Source organism: Oncorhynchus clarkii, chromosome 4 (genome assembly GCF_045791955.1).
Source record: "Oncorhynchus clarkii lewisi isolate Uvic-CL-2024 chromosome 4, UVic_Ocla_1.0, whole genome shotgun sequence".
Lineage (NCBI taxonomy): Eukaryota > Metazoa > Chordata > Actinopteri > Salmoniformes > Salmonidae > Oncorhynchus > Oncorhynchus clarkii.
In genome coordinates this window covers 11,546,289-11,565,268 of record NC_092150.1, presented here as the reverse complement: position 1 = coordinate 11,565,268, position 18,980 = coordinate 11,546,289, and the positions used below count along the sequence as shown (strand labels likewise).

Genomic DNA, 18,980 nt, shown 5'->3' with positions numbered 1-18,980 from the left:
CCCCTACAACCTCAGCACCACCCCTCCCCCATCCATCCACCTCTACAACCTCAGCACCACCGCTACAACCTCAGCACCACCACTCCCCCATCCATCCACCCCTACAACCTCAGCACCACCCCTCCCCCATCCATCCACCTCTACAACCTCAGCACCACCCCTCCCCCATCCATCCACCTCTACAACCTCAGCACCACCGCTACAACCTCAGCACCACCACTCCCCCATCCATCCACCCCTACAACCTCAGCACCACCCCTCCCCCATCCATCCACCTCTACAACCTCAGCACCACCGCTACAACCTCAGCACCACCACTCCCCCATCCATCCACCCCTACAACCTCAGCACCACCCCTACCCCCATCCATCCACCCCTACAACCTCAGCACCACCCCTACCCCCATCCATCCACCCCTACAACCTCAGCACTACCCCTACAACCGCAGCACCACCCCTCCCCCATCCATCCACCCTCAGCACCACCCCACCCCCCATCCATCCACCCATCCTCCCCACTCCTCACTGACCTCGTTGCTGCCCATCGTTGTGACATCATGGCGGGGGAGAAGGGACCAACCAGGCGGAGTGCCATGGACATCAAGCGCCTAGCAGGGCTGATCCAGAGGGGGGCGGGTCGTCTACTGGTGATTGACAGCCGGACATTCTCGGAGTACAACGCATCCCATGTACAAGGGGCGGTCAACGTGTGCTGCTCCAAGCTGGTGAAGAGGCGACTGCAGCAGGACAAGGTGTCCGTCACCGAGCTACTACAGCCCAACGGCAAGGTCAAGGTAGGTCAAAGGTCACGGGGACAGGAGTTAGAGGTCAGAGTTCGAGAGTGGATGGAAGTTACAGTTTATTGTCCTTCAAGAATAAATATTTTCAACAGCTCACCAGTTACACTGCACAGTTCACCACAGGAAAACATGCTGGTAATGAGGGCCAAGGGGCTGCCTACAGTGTATCATTCTAACATAGAAATCAAATCTAGATTATATTTCTATGCATTCTATGTCTGTGTTCCAGGAGACCATGACCAGTCATTAGTTCAGGATTATTTCCCGGATGTGAGAGATGCTTTTTGGATTGATCACTATGTTGATAACTGTAAGGGCGGGAGAAGAACAGCAGCCTAAGGACATGAACATTCTATGCTATTGTTCTATGCAACAGGGTCAGGTAGAGGACTGTGTACTGTTCTGTAGTCAGTCTGTGTCTCTCTGGCTTGCTCTGCTCTGGATTTCTGGGTGCTATATTTGGCAGGCTGGCAGGCGGTCATACTGTAGGTTTATTGCAATGAAACTGAATCCTCCCGTTTTCCATGACTTCTGCTCCCAATATGACAGCCTTTTTTCCATGGCCCAGCCGCCATGGCTACGCGAATCCTGTATTTTTAGTCGCTGTGTGAAACTGGAGGTTGGGTGTTTGTCTGTGTGCATGTCTGTGTGCATGTCTGTGTGCATGTCTGTGTGCATGTCTGTGTGCATGCCTGTGTGTGTGTGTGTGTGAGGGTGGTTGGGTGTGTGCGTGCATGTCCGTGTGCATGCATGCTCGTATATGCGCATGTGCGTGTGCGTGTGTGTGCGTGTGTGTGCGTGTGTGTGTGTGTGTGTGTGTGTGTGTGTGTGTGTGTGCTCTATCCAGTAACTTTACATGATGGGTAAATCCATCTCAACAGAGCTGGGGAAATGACATCTTCCTTCCCACAGCACCAACAAGACAGAAACAATGTTACCGTGGCGCAATTTGAATATAATTACACCTGCAATGCCAAAGAACATGACCACGGCATTGATTATGGGATGCTATAAGATATGGATGACACATGCCCTTAGTATTGTGATGATGGAAACATTTGGGGGATTTTTTTAGGTGTGACACACACAGTTTGAGTGGCGACTCATAAAAGCCAGTCGTCTACTTCCTGATGTGAACCAGCGGGCCCTGGATGCCTGACCTGTCATGTATGTGTGTGGCTCGTGCTTCGTCTCATTCTCTCCTTCCCCCCTAGTTGCTTATATTCATGATTTAGCACTTGGAGTCAGTCCTTCCAACTCAGCCTGTCAATGTAACTACCCTTCGACCCTCAGTAAGATGTAGAGGTGTCTAACCCGCTCTACATGAGTGGAAGCAGCAGCACCTTAGACCTTTATTCAACTGAATCAATATATGTATTTGCTCCATGGGATTGAAAGACATCTTTAGCTGGCTGGGGATGCTTGGCATTCTCTCTCCCTCCCTCTCTCTCTCTCCCTCCCTCTCTCTCTCACACGCTCTCTCTCTCTCTCTCTCTCACACGCTCTCTCTCTCTCTCTCTCTCACACGCTCTCTCTCTCTCTCTCACACGCTCTCTCTCTCTCTCTCTCTCTCTCTCTCTCTCTCTCTCTCTCTCTCTCTCTCTCTCACACGCTCTCTCTCTCTCTCACACGCTCTCTCTCTCTCACACACTCTCTCTCTCTCTCTCACACGCTCTCTCTCTCTCACACGCTCTCTCTCTCTCTCTCACATACTCTCTCTCTCTATCTCTCTCTCTCTCTGATTGAAATATGCATCATACCAGTATTTTCTGCCCTGGTAAGTTTAGAGTCATTATTACCCTGGGCAGAATGCTGTTGCACAACTTTTCTTTTAATAGACCAGTGACTAATGTCTCCCAGTCAGTGTGTAGAGGCTTTGGACTGGTCGGAAGGCTAGAACTGGTTTACATCAGGGCTGAGTTCAATTACAATTTCAACCCAATTCAAAGTTTTCCTAATTGAAAAGCATTGAAGATAATTGGAATTTCAGACTACATCCTGAATTGACTGGAGTTTAAATGGAATTGGCCCCAACCCTGGGGTGTAATCATTACTCCAAACATTTGCAAAACGTTCTATTGTGCAATGAAAACAAACTTTTCTATTGGACAGATTCAGGTAGGTCCCCCGTCCCTGTTTGCTGAAAATGTCCAATAGAAATACTAGTTTTCGTTGCAAAATGGAAAGTTTTGCAACTGTTTGGAGTAATGATTACACCCCAGGTTAACATAATCATTTAGGGCCCGATTCTGATCCGAGTTAAGAGCAAGTAAATAGCTTTCTATTCACCTGCTATTCGTTTTGAATATGACTTAATTCCCTAGTAATTCCACCACATTTACGAGGAAACTGAATAAGTTCTAGAGAACCTACCCGTTCCAAGTGGAAAAAGCATCTACTTAAATTTATCCTGATAGAAATAACATATTCTCTATCCACTGTAATGTACTTGGTATTAATTTGATAAGAGCTATTGATAACAGCTAGGTAACTGAGTTATCCGTTTGGATAAGGGAATTGTAAATATAAGTGACACTTGTATTAGATATATTTTACCTTATAATCGCTGGAGACAAATGTGAAACCAGTCATATGGCAGCACACTGAAGCATATCAACATATCAACCACAGTAAAGTTATGCAGAATATTCATTGTACAGACGTTTAACTTGCAGGGATGGGTACTCTTGATTGTCTTATAGACTACCCCGACTTTCTTCCATTTCTATCATGTTAAATGTTAGTCACTATCAGTATCGACCGTCAGTAGGCCAAATAACAACACATATTCAACTGACAATTTACTGTTAGTTTTCTTCAGTTGGTATCATTTCATGTAATTACATTGTTTCATTTACCTTCATTTGCTTCCTCTGTAAACGCTGGCACGGCCATGTGCTTGTTGATGATCTTTAGTAACAGTTGTTATTATATAAAAATAAAAAAAAGGTGAATTAAATCATTATGGAGCGCAGACCATGCCGTGACAGTTTGAACTCGCAAGGCACAATACTTGGCTGTGTCATCACACTGTTCATGGTTAGTGCAGGCAATAGATGAGGGTACAGACTACTATTGTACACTATTATCCCAATTATAATTATATGTACACCAGTGGTGTAGAGTACTTCAGTAAAAATTCTTAAAAGTACTACCTAAGTAATTTTTTGACAACTTTTACTTTTACTTCACTACATTCCTAAAGAAAATGATGTACTTTTTACTCCATACATTTTCCCTGACACCGAAATGGACTAAACAGAGAACATCCCTGGTCATCCCTACAGCCTCTGATCTGGAGGACTCACTAAACAGAGAACATCCCTGGTCATCCCTACTACCTCTGATCTGGAGGATTCACTAAACAGAGAACATCCCTACTACCTCTGATCTGGAGGACTCACTAAACAGAGTATGTCCCTGGTCATCCCTACTGCCTCTGATCTGGAGGACTCACTAAACAGAGTATGTCCCTGGTCATCCCTACTGCCTCTGATCTGGAGGACTCACTAAACAGAGAACATCCCTGGTCATCCCTACTGCCTCTGATCTGGAGGACTCACTAAACAGAGAACATCCCTGGTCATCCCTACTGCCTCTGATCTGGAGGACTCACTAAACAGAGAACATCCCCGGTCATCCCTACAGCCTCTGATCTGGAGGACTCACTAAACAGAGAACATCCCCGGTCATCCCTACAGCCTCTGATCTGGCAGACTCACTAAACAGAGAACATCCCTGGTCATCCCTACTACCTCTGATCTGGAGGACTCACTAAACACAAATGCTTCATTTGTAAATGATGTCTGAGTGTTGGAGCCTCTCCCTGGCTATCCGTCTTGTTTGCTTAATTATATGGAATTTGAAAATATTTATACTTTTACTTTTAATACTTAAGTATATTTGAGCATTTACATTTACTTTACATTTACTACTCAAGTAGTATTTTACTGGGTGACTAACTTTTCTATTAAGGTATCCTTACTCTTACTCAAGTATGACAATCGGGTACTTTTTCCACCACAGATGTACACTAATCTTCCAGTATTACCATGGGTCAAACAGTTCAATATAACTCAATGTAATAAATTGCTGAGGTGTAGTCACCTTTTAGGACACAAGCTCAATACAATACAAAACTGTATGAATAAGGCTTGAAATGACTTAGAGGATTTCGAAATATAGCATCATCAAATTATAAAATGACTAACTATAAGATTTTACCATCCTTAGAACTGTAAAATACATATTTCTATGTTTAGTGTTAGAGAAAATGTGCATATTTTCTAAAGTTCTCTGTTGATCAATGCATCTGCCCCCATTGCTGTAAACGTCTCACAGACCTCTAGCTTGGCTTCCTGAACTCATTAGGAACTCGCCTTCCATCTCATATTAATCCTGTCCACCTGTGACAAACAGAAACTGTTGTTTGTTTAAAGTCTATTAATTATTTTTAGATTCATGGATATAAATTGATCTCTGAATGTGCTACCGTGATGATTGCAGTCATGTGCTTTGTCAGAGCGAATGAAATGGAAGGAGGGACATCCCAGCTTCAAGTGGTTTCAGATTTCACATCCTACGACGCACAGACTCAAAAGAAAATACTAATGTGTCCTTGGGAACCAGGGATATCACTCAAAGCGAGCCATTTCGATCTATGGTATCCACAGATAGATGAGGAAGTGAAAATGTCGGTCGGAACTGATACCAGAAACACGCAGGTCCCCTAAAAATGGGACCTTACATCTAAGAGGTTTTAAATAACTTTTGATTCCCAGGAGGACCAGTATGAATGAAAAAAAGATGGAAATGTAAGTTGCTCTTGATAAGAGCTTCTGCTAAATAACTCAAATGTGATTAGAAATTGATTTGAGAAAAAAATATATATCTCTCTATATCACCATCTCTCTGTCACACTGTCTCTCTGTCCTGGTCCCCCCACCTGTATATCACCATCTCTCTATCAACATCCCTGTTTCCTCTCTTTCTCTCTGCCCCTCTTTTCTCTCTCTGTCTTCTCCATGTTGCCCTGTTGCTGGCTAGCTGTTGGTATTCTCTCCACCACAGTAAAGAGGATAATGCTGCCGATTTAATGCTAGGCTGGATAAAGCTGGAACTAGCCGGGTGACACGGGAGGGCCACACGGCCCCAGAGTCCTTTGTTATTGGCTAAGCATGACATCATCCCCTTTGTGTGGCCACTGGCAGGCCGTGAGCTGGGCACGTGCAGAGCGGCTGCGCGGTATTAATGCAAGTTCCTGCCCCCACCACACACACATACACACACACACGCAGACACACACTGCCTCCCACAGGGCTTTCAGCATCACTAGGGGCCGCCTCAGCGAGCCTGTCTCAGTCAGACGATGAAGCAAAGGACATCATTGTTGGTCCTTGTGGGAGTGAATGTAGGAAGCTGAAGAGAGAGGGGTATTCATGGGTGGGCTACCTCCTGCCTGCATCCTATTGAGTCATAATGGCAGGCGTCCCCCAAGGCTCTATGCTTGACCCTTTCAGATTTTATCATCACAGGATTAGGTTGAGTGAACTAAGTGTATGGACAGGAATCAAAATGGCGTCCTACCTCCCTACATAACCCCCATGTAATTCACTGTACTGACTCTACTAGGCTTAAACTAGGTCAGTTAAATACTGTAGGCTGTGTGTGTGAGCGTATTTGTGTGTAGTGTGTGAATGAACCTCGGCCTCAGCAGGAGCATGGTCCCTAGTCAATGACTGTGTGATGATCAGGCTGGGTTGTTTCTTGGCTTCAGCAAAGCTAATCCTTCCACGCTGCTCCATGCTGCTGGATGTGGTGTAGGAGTGAATCAGGACCAGGCCAGGACCAGGGCAAGTCTTCAAATATGGCCCAGAGGTTGGCTAGCTCCATTCAGGGCCAGGGTAAGGCCAGGGCAAAGTCTGACAGATGGCCCAGAGGTTAGTTAGCTCCAGTCAGGGCTAGGGTAAGGCCAGGGCAAAGTCTGACAGATGGCCCAGAGGTTGGCTAGCTCCGGTCAGGGCCAGGGTAAGGCCAGGGCAAAGTCTGACCGATGGCGCAGAGGTTGGCTAGCTCCAGTCAGGGCCAGGGAGAGTCTTAGACTGGCATTTAGGGAGGTCACCAGGCTCTGTTCTGTACTTGCACTGCACTGTATGCTGACTGACACAGTGCAGTTCACCAAATTCAAATCAGTCGCAAACACTCTCTATCACACACACTCTTCTTCTGTCTTCTTCTCTCTCTTCAGTTTTATTTCCACTACAATTGTAACACGTTTAACCTTAACTGATGTTCAACTGTCACTGGTTAGTCTTTGATACTAATTGGTCCTTTTGCAGGAAGACTGGGTTCCGGCTGCACGTGTCCCGTAAGCCATTTACTAAATATTTATCTCCGTCACCTACCGGTATCCACCTGCTAAGGATCCTGGGTAATGACTTAATGAAGTGTAATGCCTCATGGGATTGCCCCACCACAGACACGACACCTAGAAAAGACGAATACGTTGTCGTCTTACCATATGACAAATCTCTGACATAAATTGTCTTGAATATGGAAAAGAATAGCAAAATGGATCATTTTACAGTATTTGCATGATGAGCATTGAGCACTATATCATGAACTATAGATCTGTGTTATTTACATTTACTAGTATTAACTGAAATGCATTAGCAGTTTACGGTATCATCCTTATTTTAACTTAGGACTGCAGTATACAGTTGGATGCACAAGTGTGATATCCTGACCCTTGACTTTGACATTATTTCCAGGTAATGGTAGCGACGGAGTTAGCATATGCGAGTACAGTGTCATACTTATTTCCATCCAGGACAATACAGTAGTGTAGACATTGTTTTTAGGTCCATATCCTGTTCTAGCCTGGTGTACAGTAACATGCCTATTGCACCACTCAGGATAACTAACCCGCTGCGTGTCATGGCCAGGTAGCCAGGTTGATGGTAACAGAAGGGCACAGCAGGATGTTTGGGGATTTTTATGACACAGCCTGGAATGTTTTGGTGATTTCCTGAGGCAGACATTTTTAGCAACACTCATATTTTAGCCCCGACCGTGGCAATACTGTGGGAGAGGCTATACAGACATGCCTGGTGCCCAAAATGATGATGTATGTCGCGCAACGAGAGTTGAGTGGGGACGAACGGATTCGGTTAAGACCTCCGAGCTATAATAACAATGGTTCTGTGTTAGGGTACTTGAGGAGTTAGGGTGCATGAGGAGTTAGGGAGCGTGAGGAGGTAGGGAGCATGAGAAGTTAGGGAGCGTGAGGAGTTAGGGAGTGTGAGGATGTAGGGAGCGTGAGGACGTAGGGAGCGTGAGGAGTTAGGGAGCGTGAGGAGTTAGAGAGCGTGAGGAGTTAGGGAGTGTGAGGACGTAGGGTGCATGAGGTCATAGGGAGCGTGAGGAGTTAGGGAGCGTGAGGACGTAGGGTGCGTGAGGACGTAGGGAGCGTGAGGAGTTAGGGAGCGTGAGGACGTAGGGAGCGTGAGGGGTTAGGGAGGGTGAGGACGTAGGGAGCGTGAGGAGTTAGGGAGCGTGAGGACGTAGGGTGCATGAGGACGTAGGGAGTGTGAGGAGTTAGGGAGGGTGAGGACGTAGGGAGCGTGAGGAGGTAGGGAGCGTGAGGATTTAGGGAACGTGAGGACGTAGGGAGCGTGAGGAGTTAGGGAGGGTGAGGAGTTAGGGAGCGGGAGGAGTTAGGGAGGGTTAGGACGCAGGGAGCGTGAGGAGTTAGGGAGCGTGAGGAGTTAGGGAGGGTGAGGACGTAGGGAGCGTGAGGACGTAGGGAGCGTGAGGCAGACATTTTTAGCAACACTCATATTTTAGCCCCGACCGTGGCAATACTGTGGGAGAGGCTATACAGACATGCCTGGTGCCCAAAATTATGATGTATGTCGCGCAACGAGAGTTGAGTGGGGACGAACGGATTCGGTTAAGACCTCCGAGCTATAATAACAATGGTTCTGTGTTAGGGTACTTGAGGAGTTAGGGTGCATGAGGAGTTAGGGAGCGTGAGGAGGTAGGGAGCATGAGAAGTTAGGGAGCGTGAGGAGTTAGGGAGTGTGAGGACGTAGGGAGCGTGAGGAGTTAGGGAGGGTGAGGAGTTAGGGAGCGTGAGGAGTTAGAGAGCGTGAGGAGTTAGGGAGCGTGAGGACGTAGGGTGCATGAGGTCATAGGGAGCGTGAGGAGTTAGGGAGCGTGAGGACGTAGGGTGCGTGAGGACGTAGGGAGCGTGAGGAGTTAGGGAGGTTGAGGACGTAGGGTGCATGAGGACGTAGGGAGCGTGAGGAGTTAGGGAGCGTGAGGACGTAGGGAGCGTGAGGGGTTAGGGAGGGTGAGGACGTAGGGAGCGTGAGGACGTAGGGTGCATGAGGACGTAGGGAGTGTGAGGAGTTAGGGAGGGTGAGGACGTAGGGAGCGTGAGGAGGTAGGGAGCGTGAGGACGTAGGGATCGTGAGGATTTAGGGAACGTGAGGACGTAGGGAGCGTGAGGAGTTAGGGAGGGTGAGGAGTTAGGGAGCGGGAGGAGTTAGGGAGGGTTAGGACGCAGGGAGCGTGAGGAGTTAGGGAGCGTGAGGAGTTAGGGAGGGTGAGGACGTAGGGAGCGTGAGGACGTAGGGAGCGTGAGGACGTAGGGAGCGTGAGGAGTTAGGGAGCGTGAGGACGTAGGGTGCATGAGGACGTAGGGAGTGTGAGGAGTTAGGGAGGGTGAGGACGTAGGGAGCGTGAGGAGGTAGGGAGCGTGAGGACGTAGGGATCGTGAGGATTTAGGGAACGTGAGGACGTAGGGAGCGTGAGGAGTTAGGGAGGGTGAGGAGTTAGGGAGCGGGAGGAGTTAGGGAGGGTTAGGACGCAGGGAGCGTGAGGAGTTAGGGAGCGTGAGGAGTTAGGGAGGGTGAGGACGTAGGGAGCGTGAGGACGTAGGGAGCGTGAGGACGTAGGGAGCGTGAGGAGTTAGGGAGGGTGAGGAGTTAGGGAGGGTGAGGATGTAGGGAGCGTGAGGAGTTAGGGAGCGTGAGGACGTAGGGTGCATGAGGACGTAGGGAGTGTGAGGAGTTAGGGAGGGTGAGGAGTTAGGGAGGGTGAGGACGTAGGGAGCGTGAGGAGTTAGGGAGCGTGAGGACGTAGGGTGCGTGAGGACGTAGGGTGCGTGAGGATGTAGGGTGCGTGAGGACGTAGGGTGCGTGAGGACGTAGGGAGCGTGAGGAGTTAGGGAGCGTGAGATTTGGATCAAGGGGTCCAGAGGCAGGGTGTTTGTGGGTGAGGGGCAGTGTGTGGTGAACGGTCATCATCGGTCGTTTGAGTGATTTGGTCACACGATCTCCCCCCCCCGCTAGCACTTCATAATAGCTACACATAAAGCATTCAGAATGGATTAGTTAATAGTTTATTCATAATTTATTAATCATTACTCCATTCACAAGATGATTAATGTAGGTCCTTATAAACCATTTACTAGTCAGTTAGATGTTATCATCTAAAGTGTGGGGTATATACACTTCATAAATAATTTATAAATGTTTTGAGTGACCAGTGTAATTTCTCACAAAAAGATGGACAGATGGACATTCCAACAGTACATGATGTTCCTGGTCTCAAAATGACCTAGATCCTATCAATGGTTAAGCAATAAGCACTCAGATGATGTTAAAGAAAATATTTGAAACAGTTTATTCCAAAACAGTAACTTCAAACACACTCTATGCTGAGTAAAGTAACATAAGCATTTCTTGGCAGTGACTTGTCTAAGTGTGGATTACAGTCACACCTTAGAGCAGTCTAATATTGGTTAACCCAGAAATAAAATCTTGTGCAATTTGGTCAGCTGCATGACTAAATTATGGGTCCATACTTTTATTTAACCTTTATTTAAACATTGAGATTAAAAATCTCTTTTTACAAGAGAGCCCAATACGTGTTAGAAATTAGGAGTTGTGGTTTGCTGCAAGGACTCCACCCAAAAGTAAAGGCACCTACCCCCACCTCAATCACATAACAGTAGTAATGAAGGAATAAATATCCACAAGACAAAAACTGTCCGGTCCGGCCAGCTGTTATGTGTAGGCTGCATCTCCCTGTTTTATGGTTAGTTTGCTGTCGCGATGTTGACAACACTAGCAAAACATTCACATTAGAACTCCTTGCAACAGTTGTTTCACAACAGTTTCTGTTCATAAAATGTTGAATATATTTCCTTTAACATCCTGTGTTGTGTGCTTATGATTTGAACATTGATATGTTCTAGGCTATTTTGAGGCCTTAATGAGCATTGGGTACGGGAATGTGCATCTTTTTGTGAGAAATTACACTGGTTGCTCAAAACATTTATCACTAACATTGAGCGGCTGCTACCAACATACTGACTCAAATCTCTAGCCACTTTAATAATTAAAATTTGAATGTAATAAATGTATCACTAGCCACTTTAAACAATGCCACTTTATATAATGTTTACATACCCTACGTTACTCATCTCAGATGTATATACTGTACTCTATACCATCTACTGCATCTTGCCTATGCCGTTCGGCCATCGCTCATCCATATATTTTTATGTACAGATTCTTGTTCATTCCTTTACACTTGTGTGTATAAGGTAGTTGTTGTGAAATTGTTAGATTACTTGTTAGATATTACTGCATGGTCGGAACTAGAAGCACAAGCATTTCGCTACACTTGCATTAATATCTGTTAAGCATGTGTACGTGACAAATAAAGTTTGATGTGATTTGATAAAGTATTTATAAAGTATAAATAGCCCACACTTCAGATGAGGCCAGACAAAAATACTTAACTAATGATTAGTAAATGGTCTATAAGGACCTATATTAAACATCTGATTAATGATCTTAAGAATCATGATTAAATACATTAAAAATGGTTTATAAACCCTTACCGAAAAAACAGGCTTCTGGCAAACAGTTGTGGCAAACCTTTGGCCAATTTGCCGCAAATTTGCGGTAAGCTCATATTTTCACATGCAAATTTGTTTTGTGGCAAACTATTGCAGTAAATTTGCAGAAACTTGCAGCGAACATTCTGTTTGCTGCAAAGTCAGCATGAATATGCAAATTAGATCCATTTTTGGTTACTATGTTAAACAACATTGAAATGTATCTACATAAACCAAATCACAGATCAAAATAAATCCAGTACAACTTGAAATCATCAGCATGGGAATGAAGAAAATAGCAGACTGGATATTTCCCAAATAAATTGTTTCATCTTTTTATGTAGCTACAACATTTACATGAGATATGTGAACACTATGGGCATGTTGACTTTAGGATGTTTAAAGGTACAGGTACAACATAATTATTTACATGAGCCAAGTGATAACTGAGCAATAAATTAACCAATGGAAGTTTGAAAGATAATTAACAAAATGTTAATAATTAAAACAAAAATGAAATCAAACCCAGTTCAGAACTATTGCCTTTTTGTGTGGACTTTGGAGATGGCAGCCCTGGGGATGTCCTTCATCCAAAGCTTGTTGAATACATGCACTGAAACATTCAGAAAACAAAACATAATTAGTGTACTGAAAACAATTTATATTTTGGCATCTTAAAGGGTAGAAATTGATTTATGCCTAATATGGCAATTAATATTATTTTTCCAAAATCAATTATTCTTACTCAAAAATATGCTTGGTTAAAAATAACCCAATTTGTGTTATGCATCTAACCCAGCACCTTGGGTTGATTCGACTATATTGCAGGGTTAAAACAACCCAGTGTGTTGGGTTGTGACATAAACCCGGCACATTGGGTTGGGGGATTGAACCAGGAGCTGGGTAATTCATATAAACCTTGGGTTATTTTCAGTGTCATCCTAATTACAATTTGCTTGTATATTTTGGCCTTTACTACCATCCCATCCCCTCCCTTTCTTACACACAGAATCAGGATACAATGTTGAATTTCAAGTAATTCATTTCTATTGCCAGCATTTCAGCACATACATCACGTCAGAGAATGTACAAGAATATATAGAAACATGTAATATCACATTGAAACAAAGCCCTATTGTCTAAATATGTATTATTTCACAAGATAAGATTTCATAAGATAGGACTGATTATCAGAAATTATTTATATTATTTCATGAACCAATTGATATTCACATTCACTGACACACGTTGGCCATCTTAGGTGAGAGCACACACCATGCTGTTTTTCAATAGAATAATGGTCTACATTTGGGTCGAGTTAAAACATTGTTACACAAAACATTTGAAGGTCACTCTACTAAAGACATGGACTAATGACTCATTACTTAATAACTGTATTTCATTCATAAATGCACTTTTACAATCCCCAAAATTTAACATTTGTTTTTCAAATCAATTGTTGTGTTTGAATGAAAGTGTACCAGAACACACTTCAGTAGTTGAACTAAAGGCAAATGAGCCACATACCATACTGTAGCAAAAAGCAGGCACAAATGCATAAAAAACTAACTAAAAGTAAATTTAAAACTTCTTAGGGATCAAATCCCGTTAGCGGGATCGATTTGACAACATCCAGTGAAATGGCAGAGCGCCAAATTCACATTAAATTATTAGAAATATTTAACTTTCGTACAATCACAAGTGCAATACACCAAAATAAAGCGTAACTTCTTGTTAATCCAGCCACCATGTCAGATTTCAAAAAGGCTTTACGGCGAAAGCAAACCATGATAATATCTGAGGACAGCACCCCATCAACAAACACATGACAATCATGTTTCAACCCGCCAGGCGCGACACAAAACTCAGAAATAACGATATAATTCATGCCTTACCTTTGAAGATCTTCTTCTGTTGGTACTCCAATATGTCCCATAAACATCACAAATGGTCCTTTTGTTCAATTAATTCCGTCGTTATATCCCCAAAACGTCCATTTATTTGCAACGTTTGATTCAGAAAGACACCGGTTCCATCTCGCCCAACATGACTACAAATTATCTATTAAGTTACCTGTAATCTTGGTCCAAACATTTCAAACAACTTTCCTAATCCAACTTTGGGTATTTTAAAACGTAAATAATTGATCAAATTTAAGACAGGATAAACTGTGTTCAATAGCGGATAAAATCAAAGTGTAGCGGGCTTCAGGTCGCGCGCCCCAAACAAAAGAGTCCACTTGGCTCGACTCCCAGAAAGGAAAGGGCTACTTCTTCATTACTCAAAGGAAAAACATCAACCAATTTCTAAAGACTGTTGACATGTAATGGAAGCCATAGGAACTGCAAGCATATTTCTATTAAAACGGGCTTGCCATAGAAACCTAATGGAAAACAGATTGACCTCAAAAAAAAAAAATCCCTCGATGGATTGTGCTCGGGGTTTTGCCTGCCAAATCAGTTCTGTTATACTCACAGACATTATTCAAACAGTTTTACAAACATCAGAGTGTTGTCTATCCAAATACTAATAATATGCATATCCTAGCTTCTGAGCCTGAGTAGCAGGCAGTTGACTTTGGGCACGGTTTTTATCCGGACGTGAAAATACTGCCCCCTATCCCAGAGAGGTTTTAACAGAGCTGGAATATACAAGCGTACAGTCAATAACACAATAGAAGAAAAATAAAGTCTATATACAGTGTGTGCAAATGGCGTGAGGAGGTAAGGCAATAAATAGGCCATAGTAGCAAGTAATTACAATTTAGCAAATTAACACTGGAGTGATAGATGAGCAGATGGTGATATGCAAGTAGAAATAATGGTGTGCAAAAGAGGTAGATTGGGTGGGCTATTTACAGATGGGCTATGTACAGCTGCAGCGATCAGTTAGCTGCTCAGATAGTTGATGTTTAAAGTTGGTGAGGGAAAGATAAGTGTCCAGCTTCAGTGATTTTTGCAATTCGTTCCAGTCATTGGCAGCAGAGAACTGGAAGGAAAGGCAGCCAAAGGAGGTGTTGGCTTTGGGAGTGAGATATACCTGCTGACCAGTGAGATATACCTGCTGGAGCGCGTGCTACGGGTGGGTGTTGTTATCGTGACCAGTGAGCTCAGATAAGGTGGAGCTTTACCTAGCATAGACTTATAGATGACCTGGAGCCAGTGGGTCTGGCGATGCATATGTAGCGAAGCCCAGCCGGCTAAAGCATACAGGTCGCAGTGGTGGGTGGTATAAGGGACTTTGGTGACAAAACGGATGGCACTGTGAAAGACTGCATCCAGTTTGCTGAGTAGAGTATTGGAAGCTATTTTGTAAATGACATCGCCGAAGTCGAGGATCGGTAGGATAGTCAGTTTTACGAGGGTTTGGCGGCATGAGTGAAGGAGGCTTTGTTCTGAAATACGAAGCCGATATATGCTTTAGCCGGCTGGGCTTCGCTACATATGCATCGCCAGACCCACTGGCTCCAGGTCATCTATAAGTCTATGCTAGGTAAAGCTCCACCTTATCTGAGCTCACTGGTCACGATAACAACACCCACCCGTAGCACGCGCTCCAGCAGGTATATCTCACTGGTCAGCAGGTATATCTCACTCCCAAAGCCAACACCTCCTTTGGCTGCCTTTCCTTCCAGTTCTCTGCTGCCAATGACTGGAACGAATTGCAAAAATCACTGAAGCTGGACACTTATCTTTCCCTCACCAACTTTAAACATCAACTATCTGAGCAGCTAACTGATCGCTGCAGCTGTACATAGCCCATCTGTAAATAGCCCACCCAATCTACCTCTTTTGCACACCATTATTTCTACTTGCATATCACCATCTGCTCAACTATCACTCCAGTGTTAATTTGCTAAATTGTAATTACTTGCTACTATGGCCTATTTATTGCCTTACCTCCTCACGCCATTTGCACACACTGTATATAGACTTTCTTTTTTTCTATTGTGTTATTGACTGTACGCTTGTATATTCCATGTGTAACTCTGTGTTGTTGTTTGTGTCACACTGTTTTGCTTTATCTTGGCCAGGTCGCAGTTGTAAATGAGAACTTGTTCTCAACTAGCTTACCTGGTTAAATAAAGGTGAAATTACAAAATGTTAAAAAAAAATGTGATAGGACAACCTATTTAACCTGAATGACCATTAAACTCATAATTCATAATAATTGTTACTTAATGTTTTCATGGTTTTCAGTCAGCCAAAATCTGTCGAAATAACTTTCACCTGTTTCCACTCGTCAGTCAGTCAGTCGCACTAGAACTGGAATACTTGCATGTATTCTGGTGGACTTAATGTGCTGGTGGTGTCACGCCCTGACCTTAGAGAGCCTTTTTACGTCTCTATTTGGTTTGGTCAGGGTGTGATTTGGGTGGGCATTCTATGTTCTTTTTTTCTAGGTGTTGTATTTCTATGTTTTGGCGGGGTATGGTTCTCAATCAGGGACAGCTGTCTATCGTTGTCTCTGATTGAGAATCATACTTAGGCAGCCTTTTCCCACCTGTGTTTGTGGGTGATTATTTTCTGTTTTGTGTTTTTGCACCTGACAGAACTGTTCGTTGTCGTTTTGCTCTTTGTTGTTTTGTTCAAGAGTTTTGATAATAAATCAAAACTTTGCTTTGGTCCACTTCTTCCACCGACGACAGGTGGCGGTATAATTACCCCACTGGCTGGGTCAAATACCCATAGCCCAACTTTAATAACCCAGCATTTTTTAGAGTGTAACTTTAATCTTTAAGCCATGCATGCAAGAAGCGTTGACCTGTCTGGTGCACACGCATTACTCTTACCTCAGTTTGATTGAAGGCCTCACTCTGTATTTCTGCATTGTAACTGATGGCTTCTAGAAAGAGAGAACGAACAACATAAGCTCAAGATCAGCTACCTACTAGTTTAAAGCAATGAAAGATCTAATTGTTACAAATAATGAATGTATGGGCTACATTTATGAGAATAATACATGCATTTACTTACCTTAACAATCTTGAAGATGATACAATCATTTATCACTAAAAAAAAGTAATATGAGTGATTATCCTTCTCCCAATACAGCCTCTTCCAACGCCACGTGCTAGCTAACATACTACTGAATTGTAACACTAGCATATTGACATGTATATTGGTATTAAACAACAAGAACATAATCACCTAAAAATATTCAGTACTGTTCAAAAGTTTGGGGTCACTTAGAAATGTACTTGTTTCCATGAAAATATACATGAAATGAGTTGCAAAATGAATAGGAAATATAGTCAAGAAGCTGACAAGGTTATAAATAATGATTTTTAATTGAAATAATAATTGTGTCCTTCAAACTTTGCTTTCGTCAAAGAATCCTCAATTTGCAGCAATTACAGCCTTGTAGACCTTTGGCATTCTAGTTGTCAATTTGTTGAGGTAATCTGAAGAGATTTCACCCCATGCTTCCTGAAGCACCTCCCACAAGTTGGATTGGCTCGATGGGCACTTCTTACGTACCATACTGTCAAGCTGCTCCCACAACAGCTCAATAGGGTTGAGATCCGGTGACTGTGCTGGCCACTCCATTATAGACGGAATAACAGCTGACTGCTTCTTCCCTAAATAGTTATTGCATAGTTTGGAGCTGTGCTTTGGATCATTATCCTGTTGTAGGAGAAAATTGGCTCCAATTAAGCACCGTCCACAGGGTATGGCACGGCGTTGCAAAATGGAGTGATAGCCTTCCTTCTTAAAGATTCCTTTTACCCTGTACAAATCTCCCACTTTACCACCACCAAAGCACCCCCAGACCATCACATTGCCTCCACCATGCTTGACAGATGGCGTCAGATTTTTTCTGCGTCTCACGAATATTCTTCTTTGTGATCCGAACACCTGAAACTTAGATTTGTCTGTCCATAACACTTTTTTCCCAATCTTCCTCTCTCCAGTGTCTGTGTTCTTTTTCCCATCTTAATCTTTTCTTTTTATTGGCCAGTCTGGGAAAAAAAAATCTCCAACTTCTGCAACTATGCTGCATCCCGGAATCTCCTCTTCACTGTTGATGTTGAGACTGGTGTTTTGCAGGTACTAAAATAAGCAAAAAAAGAAATGTCCTCTCACTGTCAACTGCGTTTATTTTCAGCAAACTTAACATGTGTAAATATTTGTATGAACGTAACAAGATTCAGCAACTGAGACATAAACTGAACAAGTTCCAGAGACATGTGACTAACAGAAATTGAATAATGTGTCCCTGAACAAAGGGGGTGTCAAAATCAAAAGTAACAGTATCTGGTGTGGCCACCAGCTGCATTAAGTACTGCAGTGCATCTCCTCCTCATGGACTGCACCAGATTTGACAGTTCTTGCTGTGAGATGTTACCCCACTCTTCCACCAAGGCATCTGCAAGTTCCCAGACATTTCTGGGGAGAATGGCCCTAGCCCTCACCCTTCGATGCAACAGGTCCCAGACGTGCTCAATGGGATTGAGATCCGGGCTCTTCGCTGGCCTTGGCAGAACACTGACATTCCTGTCTTGCCGGAAATCATGCACAGAACAAGCAGTATGGCTGGTGGCATTGTGGCATTGTCATGATGGAGTGTCATGTCAGGATGAGCCTGCAGGAAGGGTACCACATGGAGAATGGAGGAGGATGTCATGGAGGAGGATGTCGTCCCTGTAACGCACAGCAGAGATTACCTGCAATGACAACAAGCTCAGTCTGATGATGCTGTGACACACCGCCCCAGACCATGACGGACCCTCCACCTCCAAATCGATCCCGCTCCAGAGCACAATCCTCGGTGTAATGTTCATTCTTTCGACGATAAACGCAAATCCGACCATCACCCCCGGTGAGACAAAATCGAGACTTGTCAGTGAAGAGCACTTTTTTCCAGTCCTGTCTGGTCCAGCGATGGTGGGTTTGTGCCCATAGGCGACGTTATTGCCAGTGATGTCTGGTGAGGACCTGCCTCAGCAGACACCACAAGCCCTCAGTCCAGCCTCTCTCAGCCTATTGCGAACAGTCTGAGCACTGATGGAGGGATTGTGCGTTTCTGGTGTAACTCGAGCAGTTGTTGTTGCCATCATGTACCTGTCCCGCAGGTGTGATGTTCAGATGTACCGATCCTGTGCAGGTGTTGTTACATATGATCTGCCGCTGCGAGATCGATCAGCTGTCCGTCCTGTCTCTCTGTAGTGCTGTTTTAGGCGTCTCACAGTACGGACATTGCAATTTATTGCCCTGGCCACATCTGCAGTCCTCATGCCTCCTTGCAGCATGCCTAAGGCACGTTCAC

General features: G+C 44.2%; 1 protein-coding gene across 1 annotated transcript in view; it reads left to right on the top strand.

Annotated features, from left to right (window-relative positions):
• Positions 1-449: 449 nt before the first annotated feature.
• LOC139406431 (dual specificity protein phosphatase 8-like) overlaps positions 450-18,980 on the top strand; it is an 89,236-nt gene continuing 70,705 nt past the window's right edge. Inside the window, exon 1 of the mRNA XM_071149001.1 lies at positions 450-793. Within this exon, the coding sequence (XP_071005102.1) occupies positions 557-793 (237 nt within the window). The 5' untranslated portion in view covers positions 450-556. The remainder of the gene's footprint in view (positions 794-18,980) is intronic.